The 27,345-nt window shown below is 35.8% G+C and overlaps 2 protein-coding genes across 3 annotated transcripts in view; both read right to left on the reverse strand.

Annotated features, from left to right (window-relative positions):
• hpca (hippocalcin) overlaps nt 1–27,345 on the reverse strand; it is an 802,589-nt gene that overhangs the window by 18,654 nt on the left and 756,590 nt on the right. The gene's annotated exons all lie outside the window — the stretch shown is intronic.
• Nucleotides 1,768–27,345, reverse strand: part of znf704 (zinc finger protein 704) — a 93,862-nt gene continuing 68,284 nt past the window's right edge. Inside the window, 5 exon segments of one of the 2 annotated variants that reach the window (NM_001044918.2) lie at nt 4,175–4,408; nt 7,659–7,756; nt 9,323–9,433; nt 10,910–11,168; nt 16,262–16,362. In NM_001044918.2, the coding sequence (NP_001038383.2) occupies nt 4,294–4,408; nt 7,659–7,756; nt 9,323–9,433; nt 10,910–11,168; nt 16,262–16,362 (684 nt within the window). In that variant the 3' untranslated portion in view covers nt 4,175–4,293. 2 annotated transcript variants of the gene reach the window in all.

Raw genomic sequence — 27,345 nt, forward strand, 5'->3', positions numbered from 1 at the left:
AAGTTACTTCAATTTGATTTGTAGGAAACATGATGATAAGAGTTTCCCCGTGTAATAACTGAATGTAAACAATTGTAGACATCAGCTTGCCCTCTTATGTAAAACCCCCATGAGATCTTTCAGACCTTTTGGTCTAAAATAGCACCGGGAAGGAAATGGAGGGACAAGCAGCAGCCTTTGAGATGTTCCTCACACCAGCTGAGGGCCGAAATATGCAACTATTAATTATTGAAACTCATCTTCATCTCTGGCTTGAGATCACAACATTTTCAATGAGAGAATTGGACTGCTAGAGCCCCTGGGTGCTGGTGCATGGCTTCAGTATATAGCTGTGCTTTCACAAACAGATTGCCTCCAGTCTAACGGAAAGACGCAAGGCCCCGGAGACCCTTTCGCTGCAAGATCTATTGAATTGTGTCAACAGATTGTGGGGAGAAAAATGAAAAATATAGATCATACAGATCTTGTTCCTTGTATGTGAACTCTCGGTAGCTACTGGATTTCATTTGTGTTTTTTTTTTTTGTCTTTAGAAAAGACGTAAATAGCAGATTTAAACAGTGCTATTTCATGGATTTTAGATGACATGGATTCAGAATTATAGATTTACATGTAAATTGCCCTTATTTTTGTAGTCTAGTGTCTGGTTTTATTCACACAGGCAGCACAGTCTTTTTTGTTTGTTTGATTTTTAGTCTGAACTGTAAAAGATCATTATTGTTTTTGATACAGATCCAGACTGAATCTGTATCTGGTGTGAAATTAGATCGAGTCTGTTTTTTTGTTAATGCCTGCGAGTGTGAATAGTCAAAAGCAGTTTTTCCAAGTACTCTTGGACAACTTCTAAATTTAGCAATGTCGACACAGAGAGTACTGACTAACTATAAACAAATGTATCTAATTTAAAAATGATTTATGTGCAATAGGGGTTGCACTATACTGGAATTCGATACCAAACCGTACTGAGATTTTATAAACGTCCAATTCCCGCTAACGTTTGAGCGCCGTTGAGCGTGTGCTTAAACAGAGCTGATTTGCCATTGTGTTTACATGCTCAACAGAAATGACTGTGATTGGCTGTGAAGCTCATTAGTTCACCAAACTCTCCGCTGTTTACTAAGTGTAACCACAGATACAGGGACACTAGAGCATTATAAAGCCACAGATCATCAGCGAATCGCTTGTATGTCAGTTTATAGACAAACCAGCTGATCGACGTGACTTTGAAACACTCCAGTATCCCTCTATCTGTGGTTACACTCAGTAAACAGAGGTAAGTTCAGTGAACTGATGACTAGGGCTGCAGGAATGAATCAATTAAATCGATAAAAATCGATTACTAAAAGCGTTGGCAATGAATTTCGTAATCGATTTATTGTGTTGCGCGACACTGGATGTTTGATTATTAAAAAAACACTTTAGTTCAGCGCGGAGCGGAGTGAACGCGGCCTCTCGCGCACTCATATAGAGTTCAGCATCCATAAACAGGGATGAGGAGGGAGGAAGGAAGTTCAACAGCAGGGTAAATATCTTCATTTCAGGGTAAAATCACTACAGAATCTTACATTTAGAGTTTGTAAAACACACAAGAAAGTCTATGGAAGTCTAACAATTCATTTAAATATAATTTGCCGATGTGTTTTATTCATATCAGATACACATCGTGAAAGTGACTAAAGTTAAATCTATTCTTGCCTATGTTTACCCACCACTTACTTGCATGCATTTTGGGAGTAACCAATAAATTTACGTGCTGAATGCTTGTTCTGTTTTTATGAATGAGACAAATGCTTAAAACTTCTTCTTTTTGTTTGTTTTAAGCAAACAATCACTTTATTTTGAGGTGTTTTTTTTTCTTTTCAGAAAACAACATAATTTCTTATGCAATTTTCTCTAACTCTATCTTGATTTAAAAATGTTTAGATATTTGGATAAAAACAGGACAAAACAACTTAGTTAGTTTTTTATTTTGTTGTTATTATAACAGCTCAGGGTGGATTTATTTTTGAATAAAGGGTTGGAAATGAATGCTTTTCTTGTATTTTTTTATCCAATTCATCGATTAATTGAAAAAATAATCAACAGATTAATCGATTATTAAAATCATCATTAGTTGCAGCCCTACTAATGACCTTCACGGCCAATCACAGTCATTTCTCTAGAGCATGTGAACAGAATGGCAAATGGGCAGTGGTTACGAATGTGCTCCGTAGCGTTTAAAAGTCAGCAGGAAATGGACTTTTTTAAATCTTCGGTCCCACTTTATATTAAGTGTCCTTAACTACTATGTACTTACATCAAAAAATAAATACAATGTACTTACTGTGTTTATAATGTATTTGAGAACACTTGTGGTGCTTTTGAGTTGGGATAGAGGTTGGGTTATGGACAGGTTCGGTGGTATAGGTAGGTTTAAGAGTGGGTTAAGGTGTAAGGGATGGTCAACAGTGTATTTACAAATGTAATTACAAAAGTTAATTACAGATGTAATTACATACATGTATTTAATCAAGCTTAAGTACACAGTAAATACATGTATTTACATAATAAGTACATTGTAACAAACTATTCATTCCTGTGCAAGTACATATTAGTTAAGGCCACTCAATATAAAGTAGGACCAAAACTTCAGTATTGATTGGTACCGAATTACAGTATCTTGACATCCCTAATGTGCAGTGTAAACAAAGCCATGCTCCATTCCACCAATAAAACCAAGTGTTAATCTAGACGTAACATATTTAGTTTTGGAGAAGTTAATACCTTTAGTTTATATACACATATCAACAACTAAGGTAAAGGGAAAACATGTGATGAAAAAACAGAAATGGACAATGAGCTTGTCACCGTAAGCACTGCTTGCATGTATATAATGAGTACTTGTGTCGATGTATCATATATTAGACTGTTTCAGAGCCACCAAAACATTGCCAGATAACAATTACCGATCGAGCTGCCATATTCCAAATCTGGTCATCCTTTGCAATCACCAAAAATGTCCATCCTCCTGTGACCAGCGATCTGTGGTCTTACACGATACCATACCCACTACAGCAGAACAACATCGCCCCATCTGAGCGCTTCCACTGAAGTCGGTGTGGCATTTGCTATTTTTATTACTTCCTACTTGAACCTGTGAGGTCAGGAAAAGGGTGAGAGGAAAAGAGCTCTTCACCTTTCAGAGGTAAAATTAACCACTTTGCAGAGTTTTCATACTCATTGCTCAGGCATGTTGGTCGAACCTCTCTAGGCATCAAACTGTGGTGTGAAACCACCGCGGGTTCATTTATGGCTCTAATGTGAATGCAGTTCATTCCTGCTGATGGAGTCCGATGGGAAGGAAAGGTTGCACTGCCTGAATGGCTGGTTCTTGGAACCGCTAACTTCGATGCGAGTCTGTGCCATTGGGCTTTAATGAGCGCAGTCCTTTCACTTCACTCTATTGAAGTCAGTTACACACAAAGCAAAAGAAAAAAAGGAAATGGCACGTGAAAAAAAATCCTTTTTGGTAGCAAGAAGATAATCCTGTGACAAAAAAAGCACTGAGTTCTCTGCTATTAAATCTAACTGCTGGTTTTGCTTTTACTGATCGCATCCCTGAAAGAAATGTCCTGTTGGTAAACGCAAATATAAAACCAGACATATAAAATCCGTCCTTTGTAGGTGCAATTGCTTGTGAGCTGAAAGTCCTTTTCTTCCCATACGTTTTTTTTTTTTTTTTTGCATTGATGAATTCCCATTCAGGGGAGCCGTCCAGTGAACATCCCTAAACAAACCCCTGTGGTAGTACATTCTTAAGAAGACAGAGTTTTTTTGGCTGTCCAGCCCTTAACCTTTAGTAAAACGGGCAGGAGAAATGCAAAAAAGTGCCCGTGGAAAAAGAAACACTTTCTGTTTTATAGCACTCTCACAGTCTGAAAGAGAGCTTTCTTCTCTTTTAAAAAAAGAGCTCAGACTGAGGCTGGACTTGCCCTCACTGGTCCTCTAGGAACTGACCAGAATGTTTCTTAAGCAGTATATCGAACACAGACAAAAACAGATGAATCAAAAGTCTTTTTTTCCTCTTCTTTTTTGCAGTGTAAAGCAACTCGTCTCAATGGGAGAGTTGGGAATCTTCAAAGATTGAGAAGTCCATTTGGGAAGGAATGCATAAGGGTTTGATCCACGTCCACGTGGGTTTAAGGTGAGGCGGGGTGGGGCTGTGGTCAGTAACAAAGAGAAGGGACGTTTTTTTATTATGCTATGCATGCAAAGGAAGCCCACCCTGTTTCTGTGCCTCAGCCGTAGCAGCTGCTTCAGTCAACAAATCTCTGGCAGGCTTTCTTCCAGCGGCAGGCCGTGCACCACATGTCTCTGTTTTCCATGCCGTACACTTTACGACACTTCTTCCCCTCGCCTCGCGACTTCCTACTGCACAGCACATGACACAAAACACAAAATGTCATTCAGCACATAAAAAAAATAAGTATTCTAGCATTCAATTGTAATAATCAATTAATTGATTGATTCTAGATCATAATGTGGCAACCATTTGTATTTAATAAAACTTGAGGTAATAATGTGCATGAAGAATACAAATAGAGCTTGTCAATATAACATTGCAATATAAATCACAACAAAACAAAATATCGCAATGCCAAATTATTTCAATATTGTGCAGCCCTATATTAAAAAACATTGTGATATGTTTGTTTTGCTGCTATTTATACTGCAATATCATAATAAATAGCTCTATTTAAAAAAAATATGTATTAATTTATACTGATTGCCATTATCATGGAAGATTATGGGGATTATTCTAGATTATTATTGGGAAGTGAAATATCTTACATCACAGTATTCAGGTATAGAAATTGTATAATTATATGTAAAATAAAACTCTATAGTCTTCATTGTATAAATAATTCAATAAATACATCTATATTAGAGTAAAGAACAGTACAATTTCAGGTGCATGAATACTTTAAACCAGGGGTCGCAAACTCAAATTGGCAGGGGGCCATATCCGTGACTGACGATTTATAGGAAGGCTGTAACTGATGCACTTAGACATTCTTACCCAGAGTATATGTAGTCAAAGCTCCTTCTTTTTGTTTCTTGTTGTACACATTGAAGGGTTGGTTTAAATTGCTATGGAAATACTACAATTTAATAATAGGCATTATAATAATAATTATTATTATGTACCAATCAATTGTTGCTTAACTAAAAGTTTAACAGACAGCAGAAAGCAATTTGGGTAACTTTAGTGACTTTACTGGCAATTGTTCTTCTCAATACTTTACTTTTTTCTAAAACTACAACAAAGAGGGGGAAAGTATGTACATATTCACATTTACTTTAACATGTTCCATTCAACCAGCAGCAAAACTTTACAAATGTACACTTTTTATACAAATCTTAATATGCATATGAGGAAAATCTATTAAATACGACCTTTTAAGTCTAATATTAGCAAAATGATCACATTAACACCAGCATAACATGTAGCCTAAGCAATGAAGAAGTGTTTGCACAACAAAATACAGGTGATATAAAACTGATTATGATCAAATGCCCCTTAAATATTTACAAAAATAGAGCTTTAGTAATAATAGAGCACTTATGGACATATATTTCAACATTTAAATCACCACACACTGAGAGAAACTGAAAGTAACCCGGATATATACAGTGCAGTACTTCAAATGTTCAGTAGGTGGGTGGTGGGGGGGTCAAGCCACATTGTTATATTTAAAAATGGATTTATGTTTTGTTTATGGCATATAGTTAACTAAGTGATGTGGGTATATGGTGTGCTTCAATCCGGCTACCACCGCAAGTGCGCAAGTGCGGGAAGCACTTTATAGTTTTTATAGTTTTTCCAATAAGTGTTGAAATAAATACATTTAAATTTTTATTAAGTGTTGTTTAAATCAAATAATAATAATACGAAAACATTTATTTAAAAAGTATTTTGTGAGACCCACATCCGTCATTAAAACGCATGTTTTAATAACTCAGAATCCATGCGTTAGTTTTAGTCGGATAAAAACTGTATGCAATACTATATGTAAAAACTAAATTATTATAAACTAACTAAACTGGGAAACGGCAAATCAACGAACTATGTTTGTGATAATGGGACCTTGGCTAACGACGGTTTTGGGAAACGCATCTAATTATATATTTTTCACTATAGACTATCCTTTGCCGTGCAACAGTACGATTTTGCTTTTGACCTATGTCGAGTGAAAGCAACACGCATCCCGGCATTATGGATATAGTTAATTATTAGCTAATAATAATAATAATAATAATAATAATAAGAAGAAGAATTATTATTATTATTATGCATTAGTTGACATAATGCTTTTTTAAACAAGCTATTTTTTTTTTCTTTCTCTACATGCGCGTGAAAAAGAAAATGAAAAAGAGAAAATAAACAGACAAATAATATGCGGCTCACTTTGCATGCGGATATGCCCATTTATTTAATTAATTTATTAAAACATGAGAGTTTTTAACATGAAGTGGCAGTTGGTCAAACATTTTTAACATAGCCTGTAATAAATAATAAATAGCTTACTGATAAAGTATGTTGAGGTGATCGCAAGTTCACAACTGTGAGATGATGTGCTGTGAGGTGATGTGCTCTACCGGCAGGATAATCTATATTATTTTGCTGTTTTTCATATGCGCACGTTTAAGATTTGAGATAATAACATTGCCATGATAGTCAAAGAAATCAAAACATTATTTTCACCCCAACGCAATTTAATCGGGCACTGAAGGCTAATAACTTAATTCTTATATTTGCTTTTTGACTTCTTACCATGTATCTTTTCTACAGCATAGTATAGTGTAAGAGCATGTCTATTACCAGAAAAACTAAATTAAAATTATATTTTAATTGAACACATCACATCACACACAGTAAGCTACGCCTACAGAACAGTCTGTTCAGCATTGTGAAAAGGCAAAGCTGAATATCTGTGGTTAAAGTGCCACCCAGCGGTCAAATGCTGCTGGCGCATCAAGTACCGCCGTCGCCGCGGTATGAATAGCGGCAAAAGGAACACATTGAAGTAGTAACATCTGTATGTGACTGCACAACAATGATATTGATTCAAAAACACATGTTTTGGGGGACTGAATCTTGATATATTTTGATGCCGGTTGCTAGGCAGAGTGAGGGCCGCAAATAGCCCACAGGCCAGCAGTTTGAGACCCCTGCTTTAAACTTTCTTGTCTGAATGTTTACACAGTCACACCTCTTAAAAACACATGCAAATGATAAACTTTCACTCCCTTATTCTTCAATTACTACAAAAATCTTCTGTCTTGCAAAAAAAAAAAAACTAATTTATGACACCCAATATGTTAGATTCCAGTTTCCTAGTATGATCCAACAGTCTATTAACAAAACACCAGTGGCTTTATGGACTTTTTATGTGCTTCTGGCACCATACCAAGCAAGCAGAGAGCAGAACTTACTCTAAATTGTACTTTTCCACAATGTGCACAGAGTTCATGATGTGCGACTAGGTTTTTACATCTGGATGATCATAAAATGCAAGCATGTCCCTTTCGGGTGCTATAACTCCAGCAATCACAAGGTTTAAACATTGTACAGCCATAATAATCTTAGGGCTGAAGGAAAGTGTAGTTGAAACTGCACCTGAGCGATCCTGCAGCTCTGGGGGGAGACGAGAGCACTGCGATGGTCTGAGAGCGCTGTTCCCCAAAGCCCTGCGTCCGGCTGTGAGTGGGGGAGGCCTGCAGTCACACACACAGATACACACTTCACATCTTTACAGCCAACACATCATTCCTACATTTCCTGTGGTAAAAACCTCAACACTTGATTTATTGACGAAGAGGATAAAATGTTGTCCGTTCAGCTTGCCGATTAGCTTGGGGGTTATTCGGTCAAATGAGCTGGCAAACTGTGGTCAATTGATCAAGATTTTACTGCTTGTGTGTACACTACCTGACAAAAGTCTTGGTGCCTATCCAAGTTTTAGGAACAATAAATAATAACTTCTAGCTCATCATTTGGTATTAGAAGTGGCTTATATGAAAGGCAAAGGCCTCTAGATTACGCTGATTTTACCCAAATAAATTATGATCATGCCTTGATTTTTAATTAGGACAGTAAGGTCTGACTTTGCCAGACAAAAGTCTTGTAGCCTAACAGAAATAATGTAGAAATAATGTATTGTGTATGACTCCCATGAGCTTGGAGGACTTCATCCATACATCTCTGCAATGACTCAAATAACTCATTAATAAAGTCATCTAGAATGGCAAAGAAAGCGTTCTTGCAGGACTCCCAGAGTTCATCAAGATTCTTTGGATTCAATGCTTCCTCCTTTTTACCCCAATCATGCTCAATAATGTTCATATCTGGTGACTGGGCTGGCCATTTCTGGAGCACTTTGACCTTTTTTTGCTTTCAGGAATTTTGATGTGGAGGCTGAAGTATGAGAAGGAGCACTATCCTGCTGAAGGAGTTGCCCTCTCCTATGGTTTTTAATGTAACGAGCCGCACAAATGTCTTTATACCTCTGTTGATGTTGCCATCCACTCTGCAGATCTCTCGCACGCCCCCATACTGAATGTAACCCCAAACCATGATTTATCCTTCACCATTACCGTGAGAATCTTGGGTCCATGTGGGTTCCAATAGGTTTTCTGCAGTATGTGTGTTGACTGGGATGCAGTTCAAAATCTATCTTCTGCCACTTTTCCAAATGATCAACTGGGACTGACGACAAGACTTTTGTCAGGTAGTATATCTGTTCAAAGGACTGACTAAAGCCCATGGGATACTTTTTAAATGCGTACTATTGTATATGAACTTTCAAATGTATAAATTTGCAAAGTACCCATGTATGACATGTGAATTAGAAACATTCCTCCTTGTCTAATCTAGGCAAAACAAATATAAAGGAAGTCAATGGATATGAGTTTCCAACATTTTTTAAAATATCTTCATTTGTGTTCAACAAATCAAAAAAACAAGTCATTGGGTGAGTAAACAATGGAAGTATTTTCATTTTGGGGTGAACTATCCCTTTAAATCTGAGCATCGAAACATTAAATAATGTAAGTTGAACATGTTATTTTCATGTCTGTATGCAAAAAAATGTGACCAAAAGTAAAAAGTAAAAGTAAAAGATGACATCAGTTACATTGCATGCACTGTGTGCTTACCTTAGCATACATGTAAAACAAACTCTTTAGGCTTAAGGCACACTGGAGTCCAGAGTGTGCATGTGTGTGGTGGGATGGACACAAGAACTTGTGGGTTTATGTGTGTATGTGTGTGTGTGTACTCACAGAGGTGCCAGTGAATGTGACAGGTGGGGACTGCCAGGAGATACTGAAACTGCTGCTGGAGGGGGTGAAGCCAGTGGAGCTGGTGGAGGGGATGGTGACAGGGGTTGTGGCCTGTGGAGTGACAGTCACACTGATATAGAGTCTCTATGGGCCTCAGATTAGGACTAGACTGTATGTTTGTAATATAATAACTATTTTGACAAGATCTAGTTTACGGTTTGCTTTACTGATCGCAGATTTTTAGCTCATCATTGAGTCTATGCTATAATTTATAATTTATAAAATATAATCTAAATTTATATTTGTTCAGTTTTTAAATTAATTTCAGTAATATTATTGACAAATGTGAAAATGTCACTTGATTTATTTACAATAAATCTTGTAAAGTAATATTTTCTGTCATTTAGTAGATATATTATATGAGAGACTTGCTTTGTTAACCAAAAAAGTATTTCTAATTAAATTTGCAGAGAACATAAAATAAAAGTTCAAAATGTATTACTTTTATTTCATAAATTAAGGTTTTAGTTCCCAATATCATTCCACATAAATCTGCAGATTTTTGACAAAATTCTCAGCAGAAATCGCAAAAAAAATGTCCGCAGATTCTGTCTGGTCCTAGTCATTTGCGGTTTGTTATTTGAAAGTTGATCAGATGCTTAACAGGATTATTGTAGTTTCAAAATGTATTATTTTATGGTGTGCTTTGGACTTTTGTGATGGAGAAATTTAATAATAAAACTGTAAAGAGTCAAAATCACACCATCAAAGCTGAAATAAAGGTTTTATTTAGGTTTTATTTTGAACCTTGATGGAGTAAGTTTACTACCTCTTTACTTTTAAATTAAATAAGGCTGCATTAAATTGATCAAAAATAGCAGTAAAGATCTTTAAATGTCTCAAAAGGTTTTTCAAACTAAAAAATACAAAAAAGCACTACAACGTTTTATAGAATAGTGTGACCAAAGTAATGATGCTGAAAATTCTACTTTGCCACCAGTAAAACTGACATTAAAAATGTTATTTAAAGGGATAGTTTCCAACATTCTTCAAAATATCTTATTTTGTGACCAACAGAACAAATTACTCAAACTGGTTTGGAACAAGTCGAGGGTGAATAAATGATGGCTGAATTCCCATTTGTGGGTGAACTATACCTTCAAGTAGAAACCATATTAACTTGTAATGAAATTCACAACACTACTGTTTTACAGTATTTTTCCCACTTAAGAAGCTTGCTAAAACTAAATAAATTCTTCCAGACCCAGCCATATTTCTGCACAGCAGTGGACATTATGAGAAACATGCGACTTCTCATCACAATTCTCCTCTGATGTTGTGACCTTTTCATGCTTCATATTGCGATCAAGGGGGTATCCTTATGCACAGCCTGACCTGTCTAATCTCTGTATTCTCTTCAGTCATGACCCTTCGGCCATCTGATATTAGATGCTTTGCCTTTTTCTGTAACTGCACAAAACTACCAGCTTACATTTAATTGACTCCTGTCTAGTGGTTACGTAGTGAGAGCATCGGAGGTGATTTAATGTTATGTAAATATGCTTATGCTGATTGGATGATCTGTACCTGGTAGGCGTGGTCTGTGTGCACTAGGTAGAGAGCGCTGGGAGCCGAGCGGCTGAGAGGGGTGCTGGAGCTGCTCTCGCTCTTTGTCCCGTTTGTGCCATCCGGCTGTCTCTGGTCCAGAGCCGGCGGGGGGGACAGCACAGATGGGGACACAGGAGACAGACTGCTCAAACCGTCAGCCACCGAGTCGGTGTTCAGCTTGATCTCAGTGTAGTAGAAATCCTCCTCACCGTCACTGCACTCTGAGTCACAGTTCCTCCTGGCCAGACACAAATGAATGGAATATTTCATTTTCAACAATATGATTTGCTTTAGTTCAGTGTTACTCATTTCACCACTAATATAACTGCTTCATATTATTCAGTACTATATACACTATGCTTTTCTGGCATACTATAAACAAGTTGAACTTGTCTGTCACAAGACACTTGTTACAGTAATGGCTAGGCCCACACAGAGAAAACCACAGGTTGTAACTGATTTATTTACAATATAAAATAACATTTTCTTTTAGTGAATGTAATTTATGAAAGAATTGCTGTAGCTTTTTGTTTTTTGTTTTTATCAAACAAGTGGTTATATACGGTGCTCAACAAATCTCTCAATTAAATGAATATTTTCTATAGGAAGCTTTGCAATATTATATTTGTGCACATACACTACCGGTCAAAAGTTTGGGGTCAGTTTTTATTTTATTTATTTTATTTTTAAGAAAATTATTCTTCATCGAGGTGGCATTTATTAATTGTTACATATTTATTAACATTTTACATAACTGCATTCTTATTGGATGTAGTTTTAAATTAAATTATTACACCAATCATTATTGCTTTTATTACTATTACCAATAATAATAATATTAATAATAATAACATTAATAATTAATATTAGAGTGATTTCTGAAGGATCATGTGGCTCTGAAGAGGAGTAAATTTCATCTTTAAGATCACTGGAATAAGTTATTAATTAATAATCTATTATTGAACAGTTAAGTTTTAGTGCAATAACATTTCACAATTTGTATTGTATTTTTGATGAAATGAATGCAGCCTTAGGGAGCCGGATCCGCTTATTTTAAAAACATTTAAAAATCATCCTGACCCAAACTTGTGACTGGTAGTGTACATTAGATTAGTCAGTACTGAAGCTAAATCTAGAGCTAATCTAACAAAATAGCTTATGATATTGGTCCGAAGTTAGTACACCCACATTTGTATGTAAGGCGAAAATATTAAATAATTTTTTTTTTTTTTTAAATTCAAGAGAAACTAAATTTTACTGACATTTTATAATTAAAATTTCCCCCAAACATTTCACATGAATTTAAATGTATTATTTTTCTATTTCTAAAGATTTTCTGTGACTAAATTATTTTAATAAATATATTTGTTTAATACATTTGTGTTGTTCAAATACACCCAAATATATTACCTATATTTATGGAGAAATAGATAAAAACATTCATTTTCAAAATGGAGTGTACTCGGTTATGTTGTAAATAGATTTGGGTTGTAAAACTTAAAGTTCAAAAGTTTGTCTTTTTTCTGAGGTTTCTTTCCTCCTAAAATCATTCTGCATAAATCCACAGATTGTTTTACCCCAAAATTTTGCACAAAAATAGAACAAATATATAGACTTAGTCATTAATTAGTTTTGACATAATAATAATACCATTTTGTGGTATTTTATACTTCACAAGCCATAGCTGAACTACATCTTTGTGTACACTGTAAAACCCAACAGTCAACTTTATCAAATCAAATGAGTGTAGTTAACTCAAAATTGACTGAAAGTTCATTCTACTCATTTGAAAAGAGTTTTGAACTCAGTGTTGAAAGTAATGTGTGAATTAAATACCTCATTACTTCAACTTAAACGCAGTAAGTTCACACTCATATTAGTTTTGTGGTAACACTTTAGAATAAGGTTCATTAGTTAATGCATTTACTAACTTGAACTAATCATGAACAACACATGTACAGCATTTATTAATCATAGTTGAACATTTACTCATGCATTATTAACATCCAAGTTCATGCTTTTTAACATTAGTTAATGCACCATGAGTTAACATGAACTAACAATGAACTACTGTATTTTCATTAACTAACGTTTACTAACATGAACAAATACAGTAGTAAATGTGTTGTTCATTGTTTATTCATGTTATTAAATGCATTAATTAATATTAACTAATGAACCTTATTGTAAAGTGTGACCAGTTTTGTTTTTAACTCAAATGTTTAGTTGCAAATTGATTTCCTCAAACAGTTTGAGTTGCCTTAACTTATTAGGGTTTACAGTACTCAGTTAGTTTGAGTTCTCTTCATTTATTGGGTTTTACTGTGCTCAAACTGCTTCATTTACTCAAATGGATTAAGTTCACAGTACTCATTAGGATTAGTTTTTGAACTCAAATGGTTTGTTGCAATCTTTAAGATGTTCAATAATTTATTATCTCAAAGGAACCAAAATAAAAAAGCAAAATCCTGATTTGCTGCACAACAAACATTTCTTATTATCATCATCAGTGCTGAAAACGGTTCTGTTAATTCATATTTTGGAAAGCACAATATTATGACAATTCAATTTATAATTACAAAGTACACCCAATTGAATCACAAATATATTATTTACCTTCACTTTTGGGCAATTTAATGCACTTTGTTAAATAAAATTATTGAAATAAATCTTACTGTATTATCTTAGTGTATTGTAGTATGGTATTAGTATAATTTATATGTCATAGTTTGCCACGATATATCACTATAATACAATATAGCACATTAAAGTATGTTATTTTATAGATATAATGTGTATATAGCACAGTATTGTACAGTAATCTCATTAAATGTTTTAAACCATTATTTTTTTTATAAACAACCTGTCATTTTCTCATGTCCTTCTGCTGAACCAGACTTCAGAAAGATGAGATCTTCAAAATCCTACTGATATCTCCCAGCTGAACTGACACTTGTGCGGTTTAATTAGACTTCAGCCGAGAGAAACATAAACCTTTCTTCACTCTCATCTGGCCTTAGCTGTCATTACTCTGTGCCCAGCAGTAATAGTGTAAGCGTGGTGATAATCCTGCTGGAATTAGTCTCATATTTTGACATTGAATCAGGAGCTGCCTGCTATCTCTTATCTCTCACTAAAGGCTATCCAGAGTTCGTTGTGATGGATGTCAGCCAAAAGATGGTACAGCAGCATGAAAATGTGAATGGGTTAGTGATAGTATATGTGAAATGCAGCGAGGTAATTATTTTTTAGTAATAAACGTAAATTCAAATAAGGTATCAATGTGTATAGATATAAAATAATCAGTATGAACATAGAAGGAAATGCACTGAACACTATAAATTGACAATCTTTTTTGTTATTAATTTTATTTATATATGTACAGTTGCCTTAAAAAGTTTGTAGTTGCTAAAATATTTTAAATATTTTACAGTCTTTTTACTCTGCTTGTGTTTAATTAAAAAATAAGAATATGATTAATTTTCTAGTTACATAATCCTTCAGAAATATGTTTAATATGCTTAATTTATGCTAACATTTCAATGTTGAAAATAATTGTCCTGATTAATATTTTTATGGATTTTTTTTAAGATTCACTCAAATGAATAAAATGATTAAAAGAACAGTGTTTTAGCCTGTTTTAGCAGTTTTTATTCACTTAATTACAAGACAATTAATTTATTATAGGATTAACTGACATAAAATCTTCTGCTGAAAACAACAGTGACCATTTAAATACGGCACAGCAACATTTCACTGTTATTAGCATCTAGTTAAAGTGTAGTGTGAGTAGACGTGCTGATATCACATTCAATATATCATGATAATGATAAAATACAGTGAATAATTATTTATTATTTCAACGTATTGAGTGATTTTCTGAATATTCAGATTGCTGCATTGGCAGAGGTTGTTCATAACAGCACCAAATACTTGGAGACTTAATAGGCAAATTATTTTCAAACATTTTAACATGTTAATCTGGCCTCAGACATTAAATATTTAGACTATAGTATTTTAGTTTGTTAGCTCTTCACAGTGGGGCTCTATTTTAATTTAAGTCAATGTAATGACAATTACATAATATTTTATTAATCTTAGGCGATGCTAATTAGTTACTACACTGTAAAAAATGCTGGGTCCCACACAATCGATTTGTGTTGGAACAACATGAAGGAATTCAGTGAACTTATTCATTTTTACAAATTTAAGTGGATTGAATATAAAACAATTATATTGCCCCAAAATTGTTTTTCAGCTCATTTCAAGTAGTTTGAACAAAAAGCAAATGTCATTTTCTATGTGCAATCACACATTAAAATCAAAAGTCATAATTATTTTATTAAATGGAGTTAAAAACTAATAAAGTTTTATTTTGCTGAATTAATAGCTTTTCCGTCATTATTAGATAGGCAGTGTATTTTGTTGCAGTGGAAGTCTACTCAACCCCAATCTCATACTTAATGGGTAAAAAAACCCTTATTTTTTGTTAAAGTAAAAAAATAAATAAATATAGTCTTCGAGGTTTAGTGATCAAATTTTCTAACATTTGGTTGCCATTCTTGGAGCATGTTAAACCTCTGAAACTTGAAGCAGTTACTGTTGAATGAATAGTGGCCCGTCTTTAACTTTTAGTCTGTACCTTCCAGATGAATACTAGGGCTGATATAGAACAAGCAAGTTTGAAGAACATGCCACCCCCAGCCTATACCGTTTAATATATTTCCCTTTTCTCTTTCCTTTAAAATGTCTTTATCATTATTTTTTTTGACTTAATACACCATGCTGTCGAACTTTCAGTACTCACCTGTTTTTATGTTTCATTTGTAAAATGAATGGACATCATATTTTGTTTATGCTGTCTGATGCACAATATGTGGGTTCTAGTGGTTCATTTTCACTTTTTAATCAAGTTTGTACTGTTGTATATTTGTATTTATTTATTTGTTCTATTTGTACTGTCTTACTTTTGCTTGTTCACAAAAATCTGATGAATAAATCTTATTAAAAAATTAAGAAAAGAATAAAAATTCAATTGTATTTTTTAAAATGAACTTTAACAAGCTATTTTCTCACTGATTTACTAATAAGACTTCATTGTCAAGTCTTACCTAAGGCACTTTACAATCCTTTTACAATTTAATTTGTTAAAAAAACATTTATTTACATTTATAAAACAAAACAGCAATATTTCAGTAATTATACCAGTTGAATTAATCTTTTATTTTATTTGATTTTAATCGCAACAAGGAAGTTTGATACCCAGCAGAAGCCTATTTGTGTGCAGTATGAATAAAACCCAATTTTTGGTGATCCCACAGGTTGCCTTACCCAAGATGGACGGTTCGAATGTGCCTCTGGATCCCGGCAGCTGTGCTCAAGACCTTCCCACAATTCTTCCACAGACACTTGAACATCACCTTCATGGAGTTCTGTCAGGGACACAGGTGCACAGTGAGTACCCTAATCCACATCAACTGGCAGACCTCTTGTCCTCAGCATTCAAAAACCCACAAAAGACTGACACAGGGGGAGCCCGGAGCCTCAGCAGGACGCCAACCTAGACATCTCTCTTTCTCTGTTCTGAGCCTGGTAATTGGTCGGCATTGAGAGTGACACTATAGCAGAGTCTTTCAAAAGCGCATGTCATCTTTCACACAATGTGTCTGCGCTAATTACACCATTGTCATTTGAGAGCCAGAGCTCCGGTGTCAAAACTGAACTCCGGCTGAAAGCGCGAGTGAGCATAAGTGAAGATGAAAGTCTTAATACTTCGATCTCTCGACATACGCTATTATGCCGGTGCCGTGCGCTAGTTTGTTTACCATTGTCAAGACGCTAATTTAATTTTTACTAGATGGCTATTGTGTTGGTCTGGCAAACAAAGCATCTCTTTTCCTGCTTAATCAGTTCATGGTGTCCCCGATGAAAACAGTGCGCAAATCCCAGTGATATAAACCAGCCACTAATTAATAACACAGTTCAAACTGGCTGTTGTCCTCGTGTTGAAGTCAACTCTCTAGAAGGCAGCTGAAGGTCAGAGCAGAAAGCCTCGCCATTTTTCTTCTTTTATGAAAGAGGCTGCCAGGAAAGACACTGAGATATGACTGATTGATGGCTTTGGAGGAAGCTAATGTTTTCACAGCAGTTCCTAGAAATTAATCTGAAAGTAATTGCACTTCTTTATCAACAGCATTATTAATTAGACTTGTATGCAGAAATGAGCGTGAAATCGGTATCATTGTACTACCAATGAAATGCACTATGGCACTTTCCTGGTATAATAAAGTAGCATTCAGTTTCATTTAAAGCTGTTTAGGTAGTTTATACAAAGATAAAGATTCATTAACAGAACATTCATGGAAGTGCCATGCTGTGTTTATTTCATCAATGCAAAAAGGGCAAAAATGCTTGTTTATAAACTTTTTTTTCCAAGACTAAGTTGGGAAGAATATGGAATGACATAGATATCGTTAGATGTTACAATTAACTACTACTATACCACTACATTTTGCAATGTTTAGGATGACAACATCCACTAAACTAAATCAGAATAATATATATATTTTTTTTTTGCATAAATCTGTTAACCAACTTCAGTCCTGATAAAAACTACTAAATTGTTTAGAAAATTACAGGATTTTAACTCTTTAATTGCCAAATTCTTAAATGTCGTCACTGATATGGTGAAAAAAAAACACAAAAAATTTCTTGTTTTCAATATAAAAAGTTCATTTCGCCTTTTATTATGCATTTTCACAGCAGTTAAATTTAGTGAATGGGTAGTGAATTAGCTCAGAGTGTTTCATTAAAAAAACAACAACAACAACAACAACAACAAAGCTAAGCATTTTTCCAAAATATGTGTCAAAATAACATTTGTAACAAAATCATTTCACTAGCTGAAACAAGTATTGGCCAAATTAAGGCCCCATTTACACTAATGCGTTTTAGTTTTAACACGGCGCAAAGATAAGTTAATAATTAATGTAAGCACGTACATTCTGTATACTGACTGATTGCTTGCCTTTATTTCGTATAATGTATAAACTTAATGTACGTTATACTTTTATAATGGCCCTTATTGATTATTAAAACTGATATTCAGCAAAGGAGAGGGTATGTTACGTATTTTCAATGAAAATGAAAGGAGTCAGTGATGCTATAGGCTCCGTTTTGTTATAAATATGCAAACAGTGCAGATGACGGTCATATAAATATGCAGTTACACGACCCCTTAACATTTCTGCTGTCTGTTAAGTTGCTAATATCAAAATGAAAATAGCTGTTCCTTATATCATGTTTTTATTTTATTGTTAAGAAAGTGGGCGAGGCAGTGGCGCAGTAGGTAGTGCTGTCGCCTCACAGCAAGAAGGTCGCTGGTTCGAACCTCGGCTCAGTTGGCGTTTCTGTGTGGAGTTTGCATGTTCTCCCTGCCTTCGCGTAGGTTTCCTCCGGGTGCTCCGGTTTCCCCCACAGTCCAAAGACATGCAAGACAGGTGTGGAAATATAAATTTTTATCATCTAATTTCAAATTAACAATAATCTACGTATAACTAAAAAGTTATATTCTCTGTTTTTAATTATATAATTTCATTAACATTCCAGCTAGGAGGGACATTACCTTTTGTCTTTCTGATTACAGGCTAAGCCAAAGTAATGCAAATTGTCAGTTTCACAGCATGGGGTGTCTATTGTTTACTCTTTTCGATCAAATGGTCAGGCGGTTTCTGTCTCCAGAACATGATGAGATCAATGCCTGAAAGAGCAGTTTACCCTGCCGACCACAACGCTTAATTTACATACTTTGTTTAGCCAAATCCCCTCCTCCTAAGAACACAATATAGCCATGAAATCTTTGTCTTAATTCAGACTATTTTGCAGACTTGTGTGAGACTTGTGTGAGAGACTTGTGAAAGAACTTGCAGACTGCGGACCTCTAGTAGGCTCTTGCAGACACATTGGACACTTTAAAGACGCTGTATGACTGCAGATTAACCAACACGTCTCAATAAAGGAATTCTGCTTGTTTCGAGTCTCCTGGACTGGGTTCTCTCTTCTCTTTTTCACTTATTTATTTTTTTACAACAACTTGGTGCCATGACCCGGATAGAGACTGAAATTATCAAATTCTCAACAATTTGCCACAGAAGACTGAAATCTTCCTGAAATTCAACTTGAAGCTTCAAGATCAAGGAAACTTCTTCAGACGGAATTTTCAGCTCAACGGCAATTTGAAGTCACTCAGCGGACGTCACAAATTCTCAACTATTTGCTGACTGCAACCCTGATGAACATTGAAGCTACCTGAATACAAAGATCAGATCACTCCAGACTGAATCTTTTCAGCTCAACCTCGATTTGGTGAGTTTCACTCTATCAAAAGAACCATACAGACCAGTCTATACACATGGTTATTCTCTGCTCCATCAGAGAAAAGTTAACAAACAGCTGCAGGGTTTGTTTAACAAAAAGCTATCCTCTATTTCAGATAGAGAAGTAAAGCCTTACGTGCTATTTTCTTTTAAAGAGTTATCCTCTCTTCAGAGAAGTTAAGCCTTATGCGCTATTTTCTTTTCTTTTATTTCGTTTTCCCTCTGTTCAACCAGAGAAGTTTAACTTTAGCTATACAAGCTAATTTATGTTATCTCTTGTTCAGGCAGGAAGTTTTAGCAACTTGTGCTAATATTGTTACCCTCTGTTTCGCCAGAGAAGAAATTACTACACTTTCATCTGAAAAGTTTTAGTATTTTTACTTTGTGATAATAAGCTCACAAAATGTTTAGACAGAATACAAGACTGATCACTACAACTGAAAAAGGTAGTTTAACAACTCCTTCATTGTCAGATCAGGATTTCAAATCGCTGCTACGACAGCACATGGACTCAATAACAGAGTCAGTCAGACTAAATTTGACAAAGAAATTTAGCATTGACCCAGATGATGTTTGGACATTAGATGAATGCAAGAAAGTGCTTGATGCATGCATTCGCAAAAACAATGTAAAAGGCATTATCTGCTGCTACAGAGAATTCAATTTATCTCGAGCTAAACAACAAGCTCAAGCTAAATCAGAATTTGAAAAACAGATCCAAGAGCTTCATGCTAAGATAACCTCATTAACAAAAAAACTGAACCTCAAGAAATCAAAAACTGACATTGAGGAGGTTAGTCAGCCTGATAATAAACATCCTGACTTACAAATTGTCTCTGAAACAGACATTTCCATCCAGTCAGATAGTGATTTACCTATAGGTTCAGTGGAGGTTTGTGGTGCCAGAAGATCTAAGAGAACTGAGAGTTCACACAACAACACTTCTGTTGTTCAAATTCAAACAGTTTCCAGAACACTAGGACCTAGAGAAATAGACAGATTATCTCAAAGCTTACCATCAGCACGCACAAATTTTTCAGAGTTTAGCAGAGCACTAATCAGCAAAATGCGTCTTTATGACATGTCATTAACAGAAGTCACCCAGCTAATGTCTCAAATTCTCACTGAATCTGAATTGAACAGTTTTGAGCATACTGTGACCTCTAAATTACAACATGCCAGTAAGGATGATTTGAGAGAGGGTGTTTTGAAAGCTCTAAAGAACATTGTTGGCCCAAAGATCGACTGGTCAAAAGTGACTTGTTGTGTGCAAAGGAAAGATGAATCTGTGAATGAATTCACTGAGAGATTTTGTCAATCCGCCATAACTTACAGTGGATTAGCTGATAATTCGGACAGTGTGCTAGATGATAAGGGACCCCTAGTCCGCATCTGGTCAGATGGCCTTGCAACTGAATACAGACAAGCTTTGCCATTTCTTAACATCACCTGGTCTTCCACCACTCTCAGAAATAATCTTAACAGTTTAGCTTTGTGGGAAAGAGACTCTTACATCAAAGACAGAGTCAGATTTGAAGCAGCCGCCACTAAGGTCAACACAGAAAAGACATCAAATCACAAATGTCTTAGGAAAAATATCTGTTGTCATTACTGTGGAAAAAAAGGACATTGGATGAGGGAGTGTAGAAAGAATAAAAAGAACTTTAAAGAGATGAACAGGGTAAATCAACTTCTGAACAGTTTGCTAAATGCCCTCAACATACCCTGCCCTTCATCACTAAATCCATTGAGCTGTCCACAAAGATGCTAACCATTTTTGGCTGTGAGTGCTTAATGTCCCCATTCATTTACAATTAAGATGAAAGACTCTTTGTAAAAAGACACAAAGGAAACTTCTTCCTTTGTATTAGGGAACTCTGCTTAAGTCCACTTACAGCCTTGAATGTGTTTTAACACATATTTTCAATCACTACCCATTCAATGTTATGATGTCTGATAGGACTGATATTTATTGAATGATAGTTTGTGTCTCACATTTTAAAAGTTTGCCCACCACACTCAGGGACAGAACAGGACACACAAACCAGTGAGGAGCCCAGGGCAGAACTGAAAGCAACAGGCTTCAGGGGCCGCACCCTGTGGTGAAGACTCCCTTTTTCCCCATTTATCCTCACCTCATTGTTTTATAGGTGTCATAACTTTAAGATTAGGAGACAGAAAATACACAACACTATACGATCACCAACTTACCACAACCACTATACGATCACCTGAATAACTAGACACACGAACTATGATCATACAAGTCTATGCATGAATACTGCTGGTCTGCTGTTTCCGTGTTTTCTTGTGTGCAGGTAAACACAAACACTGCATCTTCTCAAGAAACACTCTAAACCAGAGCATCACTACGGAGATCCAGGAATGACAGGAAGTCATCAGATCAACTCTGTGCTGGAGAAGAACCACAAGAAACACACCTCACAAAAGACTGAACACTATTCACAAGCCATGGACTTTCAGAAGATCCGCAGTTTAACTACATGATTTTTGTGTCATCATGTAGGATTTATGACATTACAACTGATTGTCATAAACGTGTGAACAGTTTAGAAATCTACACTTACATCTACGTAGATATTGAAATGACACAGAATAAGTTTAAATGTGCCTGTAACTTTTTCCAAGTTACATGACTAGAAGATGGGGCTTCTGTTATCAAACAGAAGCCATTCAATGGTTTTAGGAAAGCTTACAAATTTATATATTTTTTTTTTGTGAGAGTTTTTAAATAACTCTCAAAGGGGGAACTGTGGAAATATAAATTTTTATCATCTAATTTCAAATTAACAATAATCTACGTATAACTAAAAAGTTATATTCTCTGTTTTTAATTATATAATTTCATTAACATTCCAGCTAGGAGGGACATTACCTTTTGTCTTTCTGATTACAGGCTAAGCCAAAGTAATGCAAATTGTCAGTTTCACAGCATGGGGTGTCTATTGTTTACTCTTTTCGATCAAATGGTCAGGCGGTTTCTGTCTCCAGAACATGATGAGATCAATGCCTGAAAGAGCAGTTTACCCTGCCGACCACAACGCTTAATTTACATACTTTGTTTAGCCAAATCCCCTCCTCCTAAGAACACAATATAGCCATGAAATCTTTGTCTTAATTCAGACTATTTTGCAGACTTGTGTGAGACTTGTGTGAGAGACTTGTGAAAGAACTTGCAGACTGCGGACCTCTAGTAGGCTCTTGCAGACACATTGGACACTTTAAAGACGCTGTATGACTGCAGATTAACCAACACGTCTCAATAAAGGAATTCTGCTTGTTTCGAGTCTCCTGGACTGGGTTCTCTCTTCTCTTTTTCACTTATTTATTTTTTTACAAGACAGGTGAATTGGGTAGGCTAAATTGTCCGTAGTGTGTGTGTGTGTGAATGTTTCCCAGAGATGGGTTGCAGCTGGAAGGGCATCCGCTGCGTAAAAACTTGCTGGATAAGTTGGCGGTTCATTCCGCTGTGGCGACCCCGGATTAATAAAGGGACTAAGCCGACAAGAAAATGAATGAATGTTAAGAAAGTGAAACAACGTTGCCAGGTTGACATGAATAAGGCTGCACTGTTCCCTTTGATGATTTACCCGACGTGTCCTTGGGAGTTTGTTTTCCATATCAAACTTGTGAAGTCTGAACTTACAAAAAGACGATGCAGGACTGAACTTTGTGTAGGCTACTTAATATTGAGGAAAAGCCCCAATCAGCCTCCGTTTTCAGATGTCTCAGTTTTCCCCCATCCACACTGAGACAGAGCATCAGCGTTTCAGAATGAAAACTCCGGCGTAGTGAGGACGTATGTCATAACTGTAGCAAAACTTGTGCATTTTAAAGCTAAAACGTATTAGTGTAAACAGGACCTTAGACATAAAATCACCTCAGAGTGGATGAAAACACCCCAACGGTCTATAAGGGTTAAAGCCACCTCCTGAGACCTTGCTGGCCTCGCAGCAAGAAGGCCGCTGGTTTCGAGTCTCGGCAGGGCCAGTCGGCATTTCTGTATAGAGTTTTCATGTTCTCTTGTGTTGGCGTGCGTTTTCCCCACAGTCTAAAGACATGCGCTATTGGTGAATTGGATGAACTAAAAATTGGCCGTAGTATATGAGTGTGTGTGTGAATGCTAGAGTGTATGGGTGTTTCCCAGTACTGGGTTGCAGCTGGAAAGGCATTGCTGTTTAAACCATAAGCCGGAATAGTTTGTGGTTTATACCGATGTGCCAATCCCTGATAAATAAGAGACTAAGCTGAAAGAAAATAAATAAATGTAATTGCATTTACTAACATAAACAATCAAAAATAAATTTATTACAGTAATTTTCTATATTAGTTCATTAAAATACAGTTGTTCATTGTTAATTCATGTTAAGTCAGTGCATTAACTTATCTTAACAAGCATGAATTTGCATTTTAATAAGGCATTATTAAAGTTTGAACTATGATTAATTAATGCTGTATTAATTAAGTATTAATTAATTAAAGTGTTGTTCATTATTAGTTCATGTTAGTAAATACATTAACTAGTGAAACCTTATATCAAAGTGTCATTAAGTTACAAATATCACTGTGTATGGCAGTATACAGTATCTACCCACCATCCTATCATTCAGTATCTACTGTATTATGAAACTGGCAGTTCTTTTTTTTAATGAAAACACCATGTTTTTCTTAAATCCGGAAATATCAAGGTATTTTAAAAGATACCGTGAATTGACAGTGTGAATACGGTCACATTCTGTCACACAATCATTCAGTAGTTATACTATTACAATATCGCTGTATTTCTTACACAACCAAACCCCTGTTGCTGGTTTAAATCCCTTGGTAAAATCTCACAAATGCCATTCCAGATTTGCCATGCCTTAACAATTTGGCCCTTATCAAAGTCACAGATCTTTATTCTTGCCCATTTGTCCTGCATCAACACAAGGATTATGAGAACTGCTTGTTTGCTTACCATCTAATCCAGCCAGACCTTAATAAAAATATCTAGTCGAATATTATGTACTGTCATCACGGCAAAGTTAAAAGTAATCAGTTATTACAAATGAGTTATCAGCAGGGCTTATAATTCTGACTTCAACTGTACATTTCTATTTCTGTAGTTTTTACAACAGTAGCAATAATGAAAATGAGGTCCCGACAAACACTGGCACCACTGCTGTCCTGGAATCCCAAGCAGGAGAGACAATAACAGAGATAAAGAAGGGCCTATTCATTCCCACAAATGAGGGAAGACTGACAGAATCTGGGATGCACCTGACATGAGCGTGATGAACGGCAAGATGAAGTAGATTGGTGCCTTTGAGCGGCCAAGTGCACTGGTAACTTATCTTCGTAAAGACAGGTAAATTGCCTCTCTACACAGCATCATCATGTCTAGTAACGACACCTCCAAATGAGCCACATCCCAGAGAGGGACGGTATGTTATTAAAACTAAAGAAATATGTCTCTAAGACTTCTCAAAAAATCCATCTGCAACACTAGCCCACCCTATATAAATCACATTTACACATCTTCCACAGGAACTATGAATCATGTACTTGGTGTTTTATTCATGGGCGTTGTGACAAGCGCTGTCAATCAACTAAAATAATTTGGTAACGCTGAAGAACCAGTTCTCACTACTAACTAGTAGCTTATAGTCTGCCTGTTATTAAGAAATTAGCTGCTTATTAGTACTTAAAGTACAGTGAAAAGATTTAAAGAATTTTTTGAAACATTTCTAAACAATAGTTTTAATAACTTATTTCTGATAACTGATTTCTTTTATCTTTGCCATGATGACAGAAAATAATATTTGACTAGGTATTTTTCAAGATGCTAGTATTCAGTTTAACGATCAATTTAAAGGCTTATCTAGGTTAATTAGGTTAGCTAGACAAGCTATGGTAATTGGGCAAGTCATTGTATAACAGTGGCTTGTTCTGTAGACTATCAAAAAAAAAAAAAAAGCTTAAGGGTCAAATAATATTAACTACAGCTGGGTGATAAAATTGCTATCGATATTTTGTTGACCGAACACCATTGTCAATCACAATAAAAAAGATTCGGTATGTAGTTTCGTTATGAAGGCTATAGATTTATTAAAATGTGGCTGCTGAGTGTGCACCTTGGAAGCAATGCCAATAAGCAATAAGCTTGGAGGCGCGCGACTTGCACAACATGCATATGGGAGGACGTGCACATGTTGTGTAAGCAGCGCGCACGTGATTTTCTAGTCGCACCTAGTTGAAAACAAATGCCGCATGCGTGAGTAGAATGAACCAATCTACTTCACACTTTTTATGGAATAGATGTGTGAATCTACACTGGTCTCACGGTTTGGTTTGGTTATCATGCCATCGATACGATTCAATTAGATATTTTGGTGCATCACAGTGCATTGACAATGTCTTCCATAAACAGTTTTTATTTTCTTCACAACACAGCAATTCTTGTATTAAAATGTATAAATAAATTTAAATGATTTGTAATACAGATTTGTCCTTTAATACAAACAGTCAGATATATAAAATGTACCTTTAAAAACTCAATGCACAGAACAACATGAGCATTAATAGCAAATAAAGAAATATCACTTTCTGAGCCTTGCCTAGCGAGTTCTTTATGACACCTCTATGATTTGTCACACACTCGACAGAAAGGGCTGGCTCTAACGATTGGCTCTAACGAGCTTGCATTGTTTACCAGTGAGTGACACTGATAAACAGCAGTTGCAATCACAGCTGATCTATGATAGACACGGTGGAGAAAACTCACTCTGCAGACACGCAGTATCGATGAAATAGCCGAGAAGACTGGAAAAGTCACACCAGCAGGTCAAATGTCCACAGCGAGAGAGAGAAATTTTTACTTTCATTCACTTAATTGCAGTAAAATAGGGGCTTCTGCTGTAAGTTTCAGTGAAAAACTGTCCAGTAAACACACATGCAGTGAAATTGTGCACAGTTGTGAGCACAATTAAGTGCACACAGCATCGCATATCATCTGATTATTGTATGAGCTGAGGTGAAGTGACGGCTACAGCGAGACCTAACTGTCAATCAAGTGGCCACGCCCTTAATTATGCAAACTTAATAGAACCTAATATAAAAGGAAACTGATGAGTTTTAAAAAAAATTTACCCCCCTCACAGTTGTCATGAAGGTAAATATTAGCTTTATTGACCAAAATCGTTCTTTGTACCAGGCTGTAAATATCTTTTTTCTGCCGTAAATTGAAATTTGCTCTATTATGGAGCCAGGACTAGCAGATTTTCGATGAATTGCAGTTTCAGTTACTTCTGTATTGGCCTCCCGAGGGAGAGCGGGAAGTTGCCCGCTTGGTGTTTGACCATCATTCCACACTTTAACATGGCGAGCGGCGGTAAAGTGAGGTTAGGACAACAGTACAAGGAAGCGCCGGCGAAGTGAGACAACCGTAAGAGGAAGCGGTGGCGTCTTCAAATCTGTGGTGAGGACAAGGGCCGGCCAGTGGCATATAGGCAAATGCAGGGGACGCCAGAAATGAGCGCGATTAAGTTGGTTTTGTTACCGATATTCAGTGATAGAGGGCGTTAACTTAACAACCTCTTACCCTAAGATGATCTAAAGTGTGTTTCTTACAAAAAGACAAAGCTGGTTATGTTTCACAGCTGTCTTTTTTTTTTTTCGCTCGATATTACGACAACTGCTCCGTTTAAGCCCTCGTAATATGCGTTTTCTTTTTTTTGCTCCGTCCTGCATGTTTTATTTTAAACACAACAAATTTTCTCTTAAATGAACACAAACTGTCACTAAAGTAGTCAAATGCTTCATTATAGATCTGTGCATTCTAACATTAACACCTCTGTTATCAAACGAAACACAATGAGAGATTCGTTTGCTGCTCTTCACTAAATAACTATAGTAACTTTATTCAATATGCAAATACAATAAAAAGTGAAGTAGATTTTATAGCTTTATTTACTATCTGTATAGGCCACTGATTTTAATAGGCTAAACCTTTTATTTTACTTAATTACAAATATGTTTATT

Source organism: Danio rerio, chromosome 19, assembly GCF_049306965.1.
Source record: "Danio rerio strain Tuebingen ecotype United States chromosome 19, GRCz12tu, whole genome shotgun sequence".
Lineage (NCBI taxonomy): Eukaryota > Metazoa > Chordata > Actinopteri > Cypriniformes > Danionidae > Danio > Danio rerio.